The 13,560-nt window shown below is 34.4% G+C and overlaps 2 protein-coding genes across 4 annotated transcripts in view; both read right to left on the bottom strand.

Moving 5' to 3' along the window:
- The window catches only part of C1D (C1D nuclear receptor corepressor), a 377,915-nt gene that overhangs the window by 146,455 nt on the left and 217,900 nt on the right, over positions 1-13,560 (bottom strand). The gene's annotated exons all lie outside the window — the stretch shown is intronic.
- Positions 1-13,560, bottom strand: part of PPP3R1 (protein phosphatase 3 regulatory subunit B, alpha) — a 77,208-nt gene that overhangs the window by 8,695 nt on the left and 54,953 nt on the right. For all 3 annotated transcript variants that reach the window (XM_050754523.1, XM_050754525.1, XM_050754522.1), the window contains exon 3: positions 929-1,105. In XM_050754523.1, the coding sequence (XP_050610480.1) occupies positions 929-1,105 (177 nt within the window). The remainder of the gene's footprint in view (positions 1-928; positions 1,106-13,560) is intronic.

Raw genomic sequence — 13,560 nt, 5'->3', positions numbered from 1 at the left:
CTTTAAGTTAACTCTTTCCTCTTAGAATATGACTGTGACAAGGGGCTTTAAAAAAAAACCACTATAAATTGTTTTATTTTAAAGAATAAAAATAACTTTAAATTTCTACTTCAAAACTGTGAACCAAATATGCTGTTAGAAGTTTCACGACAAATCATTTTTCTTCACCACCTGATACGCACTAAATCATAATGAGTTTTATATCCCTCCACTTATAATTCTGTTCTCCAAACTAAAATAACAAAATCTATTGACAAATCTCTAGTGAAATGTTTATTTACTTGTTTAAAAAAAAAAAAAAACTGGGCATGGTGGCTCATGCCTGTAATCCCAGCATTTTGGGAGGTTGAGGCACGTGGATCACTTGAGGTCAGGAGTTCGAGACCACAGCCTGGCCAACATAGTGAAATCTCGTCTTTACTAAAAATACAAAAACTAGCCAGGTGTGGCGGTGCACACCTGTAATCCCAGCTACTCAGGAGGCTGAGACAGGAAAATCGCTTGAACCCTGGAGGCAGAAGTTGCAGTGAGCTGAGATGACACCACCATGTTCCAGCCTGGGCAAAAGAGCGAGACTCCATCTCAAAAAAATAAATAAATAAAAGGAATTGCAGTTTCTAATGTTGTATATAAGAATATACAGTATTGCCCTAAAGTGAGATTAATTTTCTAAAAAGAAAGGAAATACTGAGTCTCCCCTGCTTTTTGGTAGATTATCCTAAAGAACAACTTAATCATTTATGAACCACAAAGTAAAAGATCCTATTTCATTAAGGTGAATATACCACAGATGTTGAGGTTTTAACATAATCTATTATTGTAAGGTCACAAGGAATATAAACACTTTTTTTTTTTTTTTTTACATAGAGCTGTAGGAATACAAACAGGTTATCTAACTTGTGATTATAAAAAATAACTACTTTCTTACCTTTAAAGTCTACTTCTCCATTCCCATCTGTGTCGAATATATCTATTACTCGCTGTACTAAAGGATTCTGTTGTAACTCAGGCAGAGACATGAACTCTTCCACACTCAAAGAACCAGAATTGTCCAAATCAAGCTTCTTAAATCTCTTTCCTAGCCTTTTAATTTCATCCGCATCAACTAAAAGCAAACAAAAAAGGTAGCAAGAATTTTTAAAAAATGTTCCCAAATCCTTTCTAACAGGCAGTAGCAAGATTTTGAAAAATTTAATAGTTATAGGGGGAAAAAAATCCAACAGTTATCCAATAGTTTAATTTCCAATTTGATAAAAAGAGGTATATATTATAATGTTAACTAATTTCTTCTCATAGAATAAATACAACATGAATACTTGTATTTGGTTACCTTTCTGTTTGTTTGCACCTGCCATTACATACAGCCGCTGTATGCTGAGTCTCAAGATAGTCCAGGCCTGATAATGCTAAGCTGATCATGGAGGTCACAAAAGATTATTTCAGAACTGACAATGCCAATGCTAAGCTGATCACGGAGGTTCTACCAGACAGATTCAATCAACCTCTGTTCTGTACACCAAAGAACTTTCATTTTCATTTTTCTTGTTAAATTTTAATTTACTTTCTTTCTAATAGTTCATGACTCAAAAATTCAAAGGGTATTCAAAATTCAAAGTTTCCCTCCCTTCCCACCCTGAGATATCCATTTCCTTTCCCTGAAAGCAATGTTGCCGTTTCCTGAATATTCTTCCAGAGATACTTTACAAGTATGAGCAAATAAGCCAGCTTTTACTTAACAACCAAATAGCTAACAAAATTCACTTGTCAACACTTTAAAAGAGAAAGAATAACTAAAAAGAAATGTTTACATTAGTTTGTAAGTACTCCATAAAAATTCAGTGTCAGGTCTCTTATATACATTCTTGAAAAGCAGGGTTTAAGCTGTTTTCTTCTAAATTACATCATTTTAATTCCTTTAAAATATCTGACTAATACACATAAGTAATTTTGATCATGACTTAACAGAAATAGTAATTACAAATATATTTTTTAAATTACATACAACAGGCCAGGTGCAATGGCTCATGCTTGTAATCCTAGCACTTTGGGAGGCCAACGTGGGCAGATTACTAGAGGTCAGGAGTTACAGACCAGCCTGGCCAACATGGTAAAACCCCACCTCTACTAAAAATACAAAAATCAGCCGGGCATGGTGGCACGCACCTGTAATCCCAGATACTCAGGAGGCTGAAGCAGGAGATCGCTTGAACCCAGGAGGCGGAGGTTGCAGTGAGCCGAGATCACGCCACTGCTTTCCAGCCTGAGTGACAGAGTGAGACTCTGTCTCAAAAACTTAAAAATAAAAATAAAATAAATACAACAACTTTTAAAAAGAAAATTAAGAAGGCAAATGTTATACTGCCAATGAGTATATATGTATTATGGCCCACAATGCTAGAGAACAGTACAAATACAAGCTGTCTTGACAGCTTAAATATATGGCATCCTCACTATAAGAACTTAAAAATTAAAGCATATATTTTAAATATAAATTATATTAAAATAGAACTATAATTATCTATACTATCAAAGTAAAAACTACAGCTACAAGGTGGTGTTCTAATATGAATTAGTTCACACATAATTGGTAAAGAGGAAGGAGAGTAGTATTGTCAGTAATCATGGAAATTTCATTGATTCACAGGGATTTTTCTCAGTATGTTATAAAAGGATCAGGGGCAAGTTTCTTAAAAAAAAAAAAAAAAAAAAAAGGCTGGGCACAGTGGCCCACGCTTGTAATCCCAGCACTTTGGGAGGCTGAGGCAGGCTGAGGAACCTGGGGTCAAGAGTTTGAGACCAGCCTGGCCAACGTGGTGAAACCTCACCTCTACTAAAAATACAAAAATTAGCTGGGAGTGGTGGCAGGATGCCTGTAATCCCAGCTACTCGGGAGACTGAGGCAGGAGAATAGCTTGAACCTGGGAGGCGGAGGTTGTAGTGAGCTGAGATGGTGCCATTGTACTCTAGCCTGGGCAACAAGAGGGAACCTATGTCTCCAATAAAAACCTCAATATATGAAGACCTTAAGAAAACAACAGTGAAGAGGTGCCTTCCTTTAGAGAAAACAAGTTTAGTGGCTTTAAGAACCTCAAGTCTTTCTAACATTGTTATGTTGTCTGGTGAAAACTAAGGACACAGATGAAGAAGTTGTGAAGACAATTTCTTTTGTCTTTATGCTCCCTCACCCCCAAAAACTATTAATAATAAGGTAGCCATACATTGGCTCACCACTGAATTTTAGAAAAGTAGCTTCTACTAAAGCAAGTAACTTCAAGAACCTATACCATACCTTAATAGAAACACAAGTCCCCATTTAAAGCTCATAAGTGATGGGTTATAGTGTTTCATTTGTACAGTTAATTTGTACTTGTATTTTTAAGATCATCACCGTTTATGTTAATACTCTGTTACAAACAAAGCTGCATAACTTGAATGGTCTACTCTATCCATGTTTTTCCCAGATGTGATTTCATAGCATGTGAGGTTTTCTAGAAAACATGTATCAGAAATGCTGGGATGAAAAATTTATCTAAATACTGCTGCAAACAGCAAAATACATATACAGTCATGCATCACTTAATGATGGGGTTACATTGCAAAATGCATCATTAGATTTCGTCACTGTATGAACATCAGAGTGTACTTACACAAACCTATGTGGTACAGCCCACTACACACCTAGGCTATATGGTCCAGCCTATTGCTCCTAGGCTACAAAATCTGTACAGCATCTTAATGTACTGAATACCATAGGCAATTGTAACACAATGCTAAGTATCTGTGAATCTAAACATATGTAAACATTCAAAAGCTACAGTTATAGTATGAAAATTTTATTTAAATGGTACATCTGTGTAAGGCACTTACCATGAAAGGAGCTTGTGGGACAGGAAGCCACTCTGGGTGAGTCAGTGGTGAGTGGTGAGTTAATGTAAGGGCCTAGGACATTACTGTAGACTTTATAAACTCTGTACACTCAGGCTACACTAATGATGCATTTCTCAATGTAACCCATCGTTAACTGACACATGACTGTATATGTATTTTCAGCTCCATTATAATCTTACAGAACCACTGTGTATATGTGGTCAGTCACTGACCGAAAATTATTATGTAGCACATTAATGTATATAAATAATCTCATCAAAAAGTTCACATAAACACTTCATAAGCACATCAACTACATAAGGCATTTTATCCATTAAAGAGTATTCCTTCTTTAATGGAATATGTGACATAAATGCAAACTGTTCAAATAAACCTTATTTCCCCATTTTCTATCTATAAAATGACATACCCTTAATCCTGAAAGAGAAAAAATATAATCAAAGTCCTACAAATGCTTTTCGCTTATTTATTTACATGTCTACTCCACCTCAGGGTGCGAAAAGTCCATGACTTTTTCATTGGTGCTCTGGGCATCACATATAACAGGTGCTTAATAATGGTTTTAATAATGTTTTAAGTGAGTATTAATAAGTATTTCAAATGTAAAACTTATTGATTAAAATGCCACCAGTATTTAAAACCACTAGCTAACCAGGTACCAATCAGCAAACCATTCAGAACAGTGTCTCAAAGTTCATAGATTTTGCTGAAGAGGTACCCTCTTCAAGCTTGCCTTAATTTTTTACACATATACCAAGGATTAGTTATTCTCTTCTTCCAATCTTTAGTTTACAATCACAGACTAGGAAAGGTGATGGGGAAATTAAACATAATAGATCACAAAGGTGATCAACTATGAGTGGATAAGAAAAGACAATGTCTCCACTAAGTGGACAAATCAGGATCATTTCCTCTAGGCTGTATGATTAATGGGAAGAGGAAAGGCAGAAATGTAGTATCATAATATTTATGCAAACTATTTATTAGAGTCTATTTCTTGAAGCAGGGACATTAATTATAGTTTAGAAAGTTGTTTATCAAGAAACTGAAATTGAGGCACTTAAAGGATTATGTTTTAGTTACTCAGAAAACTCCTCTAATCCAGGAGATAGCATTCCAGTCTTAATAAATGAATAAAAAATATTAAGAATACTTGAGAATAAAAAATCATAAATCAAATAAATATATTTGGCTCAATCCATCTTCTTTACACTGCCAACAGTAATCTTTCTAAAAGGCAAATTCAGTCAAATGGCTAGCTCCCGTGCTTTACATTTTCTAGTGGCTTTCTAATACAAAAAGTCTAAAGTCCTTGACAATACTAGCCTCAAATTTAAATTTCCATCTTATCTCTTTCCCCATTTCCTTTTCTTTGGCTACAATGCTCTTGGCACAACTCTGCTAGAGTACAGATTTTATACCTCATTTCCTTATAAACCTCCTGCTGGAATGTCCTTGCCTGAATTCTCCATTTATGAGACACCTGTCAATTTCTCTGTAGGGAGAAAGGTGTTTGTCACTAATGATTTATAGTTGTATCATTACCTCACTCACTGGCAAAAGCCCTTAGAAGGAGTAGTTAAATTTTATTTACTTGTTTTAATATCTTGTAAAACATTATAAAGTAGTTGATATCTGTTCTGGATGAATAGCCAAAACTTTCCTCAAAGGCAAAGCAATGTGCCAGTGATCACATTTTACCTTGACAATAAATGACTTCTTAAAAAGCCCCTTTAATATGACTAGGAGGGAACAAGCTCTATCTAATCTTTCCATTCATCATCATTCCCACATATCCTATGTACCTAAAACTGATCTTGAGCTAAGAAGCCAGAGCAGTGTGTGAGGAGGCAGTATTTTTCTCCAACCACTGATGTATTTCCTCATCTCCCTCCCCTCCTTTCAGCTAGGATTACAGTGATGAGTAAGACAGACTAAATACTCAGTATTTGCAATCTAGTTGAGACTGAGCAACTAGAGGAATCCATACCTAAATATCCAGAATATTTTTAAATGGCCAGCTTGGAAAGCAAAGCTAGGAAAAAAATTTAAAGCCAAGATCTAAGAAAGTTGTCTTTCAAAAACAAATGGTAAAAATAATTATTTTAGGTACCAAACAAAATTATTTATTTGGTCATTACTGGCACCCGAGGGGCAGTTATTTAAGCACTTCCATTTGCCAGCAGTGTTGCTGTGTTGCAGTACGATATTACAGTATGAAACAGAGTTTTAATTCTTGAAATATCAGCATTAGCAATCACCTACAAATTAGGAACCGATCTCTAAAGTAGATCAAACCCATCTTGTTCGCACCATTAAATTTAGTTTCAGTATATTTACAGAAGATCTGCACTTAGCACGAGTTAAATACTGAAGAACAAATTCCAACTTTTGGTGCCACTTTTCAGTAAATATTTTTTTTTCCTACTGCTTATGATCATATTCCCTTAAAAGAGATGGACAAGGAAAAACAAACCAACCTCACCCTCTTGACTCATCTTGTGACTCAGAGATACTCTTTTTCATATGTTTTGCCAGGTTGAAACTCATGTTATTTTTCTACTTTTTGGAAAGACAACTTTGGGAGGAATGCCTTAACAGTTGAAAATGCCTACATATTCAATTGAAATTTTATTAGACAAAATATTAAAATAATATTCAAGTCATATACTGTTATCTAAAATTTAAGCAAGGTGGCAAAAACAAGATATTTTAGTCAGAGTTTATAAAATATAAAAATTACTAATAAGAAATTGGTAGGTTGTTTATACAGAAAACAGACTGTTGAGACTTAACCTCGATCAATGCACTCTGACAGTTCTTAGGGATAAATGGGAAATTCAGATGGTAACTCATTTAAAAAAGTGACTTCAAGAATCTTGTTAATGTTACTACATTAAAAGTATTAAGAACTTGCTCACATTGCTAAATTTGCTACACTAAATTTCAGTATTTTCAACTGGACATATTAATACTGCACCAATATACTACTAATAGAAATAGGAGGTTACATATTCATTCATCATGCTTTCAGATGATAAAACACAAATCATCTCCCTTATACTTATATATTTCTCTCATTTAGAAAAAAAGGAAATAAGAAATTTCAAAATAGGAAGGTTCTGAAAGCACTGCTATTAATACACACACACCAAGCTGCTATTCAACTGTTGAGATTAAAAGTAAAGACAACTTAAAGAAGTGTAAACTGTTTTAGGTGATGCTAAAATTTTTCGGAATGAAAAGAAAATGAAATAAACAGAATGGTAGAAAAACAAAACTTTCCTCAAATTTTAGCCAGTTCTCAATAATTGTGTATTAGAAAACAGCAACAAGACTATTGCTTCATCAGGAAATTCTTTTAACAGCTACTTTATAAATAAGTTATTACCTATTAATACACCAAATTACTAAAAACACAGCAAGTCTCTCTAAATTCTAACAATAATATTTTGAAAGAAACAACTATATGTAATGTGGGACCCAGGAGAGAATCCTGGAAAAGAAAAACACTTCGCAAGTTTCACCATTTTTTTCAGTCATGTATGTGGTTTAATATTCTTTAGCCAATGTTAATTTCTTGATGTTGATTACTGTACCATAATTCCGTGAGATGTTAACATCTTCACATTAACAGAAGTTGGCTGAGGGGTATTCAAGAACTCTATTACCTTTGTAACTTTTCTGTAATTTCTCCCGAGTCTTGGCTCCAATTTGTGACAACTCTTGATTGATTGTCCTTCATGACCTTGAAACTTTTGATCCAGTATTTTGTAAAACTTCCCTCAGTTTGAGCTTCCTGAATGCATTTGGGTAAGAATGCCACAGAAATGATACTGTGTCCTCCAATACACTGTATCAAGGGGCTCATGACGTCAACATGTCTTATTACTAGTGATGTTAACTTTGATCACTTGGCTAATGTTGTGGCTGCCAGATTTCTCCACTATAAATCTACTATCTTTTCCTTTGCAGTTAAAAAAATATCCTGGGTGGGGGTGGGGGGGAGGGTAGGGAATACTTTGAGACTGTGCAAATACTCTTTTCTCCTCAAACTCTGACCTAATTTTGGCATCCATCACCGGGTCCTGTCTGATTTATTTATTATTGTGGTATTTGCCTAATAATAAATTTCTTTTCCCCTCTTTCTACATTAATTGGGATGCTCCTGTAAAAAAAAAAAAAAAAAAAAAAAAACAAAAACAACAAAAAAAAACACCCACACAAAACCAAAACCAGTGCCTTCTCTACCATTTATTAAAATACATCGGCATGGACTCATGAGTATTTTAGTACATGAATTAAAATCCAATACTATCATTATTTTGTTGGTCACATTGTTCCAGCTTTGGTCTTTATTAGATCTTCAGGTTGGCTCCTATGTGGCCTTTCAACAATCTCTCTCTTTTTTTTTAAAGTAATTCCTTAATTTCTGGCACCATAATATGTTCAAGGCTTATCCCAACTATACATACTATTTCTAAGACACGATCCCCCAATCTCTTTGGTACAGCAAGAAATTTAGAATCATATTATAGAATGAGAACTATCAGAAACTACTACTCTAACACAGGATCCCGGAATCTCTATCTTAGAGGTATTTTGAAAAAAAGCCATCTGGCATGGCAAAATTATCTATGGAGAAGCTTGTATTGAGTAACTCTTGTGAAGATCACAAGAAAAAAAACCTCATAGTGTTATCAATAGAAGTTACTGAGAAGTTTTTCAACATAAAGATTAACTTAAAAGCTTTACAGTCTTTTATAAAGACACCTCCTACGAAGGTAAGTGGCTGTATTTTCATGTGACCCCAATGAGAAGTAAAATCCACCAGGGGGCACAGCAGATAAAACCTTCAAAAAAGAGCTCCAAAAAAATTCTCCAGTTTTATAATGACCTTGTTGTGTACCAAGCAGAAGTTTAATATTTATATTCTGCATAGTTTGACTACCAAATGAACAAAGCAGAGAGAGCACCCTACCAATATTATGACAGACTTTAAATAGTATATTATGAAATAAACATGAACACAGTCATACATGTATGTGTTGTACCTTTTCTTAAATACATGAAAAACTTTCATCCACTAAAAGGTCTACATTCGAGAAATATATCATAATCTTAGACTGCAAAAAGTAATGAGTCTTTCTGGAGCTCCTAGATTATATTTTCTTACATACTTTAAAGATTATCATGCAATTGTCAAATATGCAAAAACTCCGTATCACCACCAACAAAAGAAGTATCACATTGTAACAAAAATGCTAATTTTTTTTTTTTTTTTTTTTGATATGGCATCTCACTCTGTCACCAAGGCAGGAGTCCAGTGGTGTGATCTCAGCTCACTGCAACCTCTGCCTCCTGGGTTCAAGCAATTCTTGTGCCTCAGCCTCCAGAGTAGCTGGGATTACAGGCATGCACCACCACGCCCTGCTGATTTTTGTATTTTTGGTAGAGACAAAATTTCACCATGTTGGCCAGTATGGTCTTGAACTTCTGACCTCAGGTGATCTGCCCACCTTGGCCTCCGAAAGTGCTGGGATTACAGGTGTGAGGCACCACGTCTGGCCTAAAAATGCTAAAAATAATTTAAGCCAACTTTGAGAAATAACTGACTTTGAAATAATGCATTATTAAGTATATGGTTCTACAGGTTTTGACAAATGCATATACCTATGGAAGCAACACTACAATCAAGATAAAAGAATATTCCATGACCCCTAAACACTCCCTTGAGCCCGTTTGCAGTCAATCACCCTTCTCTCACCACCCTAGGCAACCGATGTTCTTTCTCTAAATTCTATCTAGAATTTCATGTCTACAGGACCATACAGTAGGTACTCGTCTATCGTCTTTTACTCACCAAGTTTTCGACACTAATCCATGTTATTGCATATGTCAGCAAGTTTGTTCCTTTATACTGCAGAGCAGTATAGTCCACTATATGGACATACCACAATTTGTTTATGCATTCATCTCTTGATAAGACATTCCTGTAAATGTGTAGTTCTGTAAACAAATGTTTTCCTGGAATTGCTGGGTCACAGGGTTAAGTTTTCAGAAACTGTCAGTCTTCCAAAGTAATGTACCATTTTACTCTCCCATCAGCAATATATGATTATTTCAGCAGCTCCACATCCTTGCTCACATGTGGTATTGTCTATTTTTTCATATATTTTTATTAGTTAATTGTACTTTTTTTAAAAAAAAGCATTATCTAAAAGATTTGTGAAATTATATACTGATCCAAGTCCTTTGTTAGGTATTTTCTAATAGTATTTTCTCCCAGTCTGTGAGCTGCCTTTTCACAGGTGTATTTTAAACACCAAAACCTTTCAATATTAATGAAATCCAATTTTTTCCCTTTATGATTCCTGTTTTGTGTGCACTAAAAGTCTTTACCCATCCTTGATCATGAAGATTTTCTCCTATGTTTTCTTCTAGATGTTCCATTGTTTTATGTTTAAATCTATGATCTATGTTATTTGCCTTTCATATATATATGTAGATAGATGACTTTTTATTCCATACAGAAATATAGCTGTTTTGTTAAAAAGGCTCCCTTTACAATGACACCTTTGGCAAAAAAAAAAAAATATATATCTATATGTATATACACACACACACACATAAATTTTCTGACTCTTCTAATACCCGTGCATGTCCACATGGAATTAACCACCAATTTGGTAAATTTTTTAAAATCTTGTTAAGAATTTGATTGGGAAGGTCTTGAAGAAGCTATAGATAAGTCTAAGTAGAACTGACATCTTTGTAACAAGTCTTCTAATCTATGAATGTGGTATGTATCTTCATTTGTGTAGGTCTTTTTAAGTTCCAATAATTTTCTTAATTTGGTGTACCGATTTTACACATATTTGGTTAAACTTATACCTGAATATTTTACAATTTTACTCTATTATGCATGGTACTCGTCCATTTCTTTTTTCTTTTTCTTTCTTTCTTTTTTTTTTTTTTTTTTTTAAGATGGAGTTTTGCTCTGTCGCCCAGGCTGGAGTGCAGTGGCATCATCTTGGCTCACTGCAACCTCCACCTCCCAGGTTCACGCCATTCTCCTGCCTCAGCCTCCCGAGTAGCTGAGATTACAGGCATGTGCCACCACACCCAGCTAATTTTTGTATTTTTAGTAGAGACGAGGTTTCACCATGTTGGCCAGGATGGTCTTGATCTCCTGATCTCGTGATCTGCCTGCCTCAGCCTCCCAAAGTGCTAGGATTACAGGCATGAGCCACCACGCCCTGCCCCATTTCATTTGTAATTGTTCTCTACTATTACATAGAAATTACATTGTTTGGGTATATTATCCTTGTATCCTACAATCTTGCCAAATTCACATCAGTCCTAGTAACTTAGCATTTGCTATATATATATAAAACCACGTCATCTGAGAATAAAAACAATTCTACTCCTTCCTTTCCAATCTCAATGTCTTTTCTTTTTCTTGACCATGCTGTGACTAGGACTTCCTAATACAATGGTGATTAGAAGTGGTCAAGAGTGGAAAATCTTGCTTTCTTCCCCAATCTTAGGTGGAAACCATTCAGCCTTTCACCATGAGATATGTGTATGAATAAAGCAAAGGTTTTTTAGTAGATGCCCAGTATCTGTCTGAGGAAGTTCCCTTCTATTCCTAATTCACTAATATCATGAATTATATTAAATTTTGTCAAACACTTTACTATAATTACTGAGAAGATCATGTGGTTTTTTTCGCTTTTATTTGGTCAAAATAGAACTCATTCACCCAATGAATGATGTCCAAAGATGTCACAAAAGAATTGTTTTCAGAGCTCAGTGAGCTTCACATTAATTTTTGAATGTTAAAATCACATTCCTGGTATAAAAATCCCCTTGGATGTGTTATATCATCCTTTTTACACACCACTGAATTTGACTTGCAAATACTAAATGATTGTTTGCACATATATTCTCAAATAATGTTGGTTTATATTCCATATTGATTTTCTTACAATGTCTTTGGTATTACCATCAAGGTAATGCTAGCTTCTATTTTCTAGATAAGACTGGGTTTCTTTCTTTCTTTTTATTAAATGTGACAGAATTTACCAGTAAAGCTGTTTGACCCTAGTATTTTCTTTGTAGAAAGATTTTGAAATATGAATTCAATTTTATTAACTAACAAAAGGCTATTACGATTTTCTATTTCCTCTTATTGTCAGTTTTAGTAATTTGTTTTGCAAGGAATTTGTCCATTTCATCTAACGTATAGAACTTATTGGCATAAAATTGCTTATAACATTCTTTTGTTATCCTTTTAACATCTGTAAGGATCTGTAATGATTTCAGTGCTTTCATTACTGATATTGTGATTGTGTTTTGTTTTCTAGACTGCTCCTTCAAAATATAAATACCACATATCACTCACTTCTTCCTTCCTTATATAAAAAAATGACTAAAAATGACCAACACACTAGAACTCATTCACCCAATGAATGATGTCCAAAGATGTCACAAAAGAAGCTGAACACTTATAACAATCCTAAAAATACATTCTTAGAAATGTTTTCAGAGCTCAGTGAGCTTCACAAGACAATCCAGCATAGAAAAGCCATGTAACGTAAACAGTCACAAGAAACCTTGAAGACAACAAACTCAAGATGAGGAAACAAACCCAAGGAGTTAGGTAAGCTGCTCAATGTTATAAAGCTTGATGACAAAGTGAGCTGACTGGGATTTCTTGAAATACTTTCTGATCTAATTTCTTTTCTATGTTAGCTCCATCTGAAGAATCAGCAAAGAGCCTTAGGCTAAGAGATACTATGCATCACTGCTATTCCCCCAACCTGCATTTCTGGGCTAAATGTGGAGAAAAGAGAATAAGAGTCTTCCCACTCCAGGTAGATAAAAATCAGACCATGGATTTCTAAGACGTCATTTCTAACCCTTCTCTCAACATGTATATTACGTTTACCCTACTGAAGACTTGTGTATTATTGTTTTTCTCCTTTTGGTTTATCCACCTTATGGTTCAAATCAATATAGGCAGTAAGTTAATGAAAAGCATGTATTCATAGTATCATACAGATATACCTTCAAGTATTCTGTTATTAATAACCCTGCTTAAAGAAATATTTTTTAAAACCAAAATGTGTATTGCTTAGTTCAATGACACATCTTATTCAAAAGGTTCAAATCAAGGTAAGCAGTAAATTTAATAAAAATGTAGTTATAATATCATACAAACACATCTTCAAGTATTCTCAGTTATTAATAACCCTGCTTAATGACATACTGTTTATTTTTTTTAAACTAAAATGTATATTGCCTAGTTCAATGATACATCTTATTCAAAAGATGTGGCTTCTAAAGCATTTCTTTGTTCTATATATTAAGTCCAGTCCCATCCTATTACACCACATTTTACAGATCTTCCTCTTATTTTATCTACTGTTCCTATGTGATTTTGCATTTGAATGTTAGTTGCACCTTTCTTTAGCTTTGTACCACACTCCACTCCCCACCCTATTTTCCTTTTTAAAAAATTGTATTTCCACAAAAGAATGCATATTTAAGAGTCTTCTTTTACTTTCAGCCTCCATTATTCAAGATTTACTTACACGTATGGCTCCTCCAAAGCTTAATGTGGTTTACTGCCAAGAATGTCATACTGCATCCCCCAGTTTCTTTTTT

This window comes from Macaca thibetana, chromosome 13 (assembly GCF_024542745.1).
Source record: "Macaca thibetana thibetana isolate TM-01 chromosome 13, ASM2454274v1, whole genome shotgun sequence".
Taxonomy (NCBI): Eukaryota; Metazoa; Chordata; class Mammalia; order Primates; family Cercopithecidae; genus Macaca; species Macaca thibetana.
This window is presented reverse-complemented; position numbering and strand designations above follow the sequence as displayed.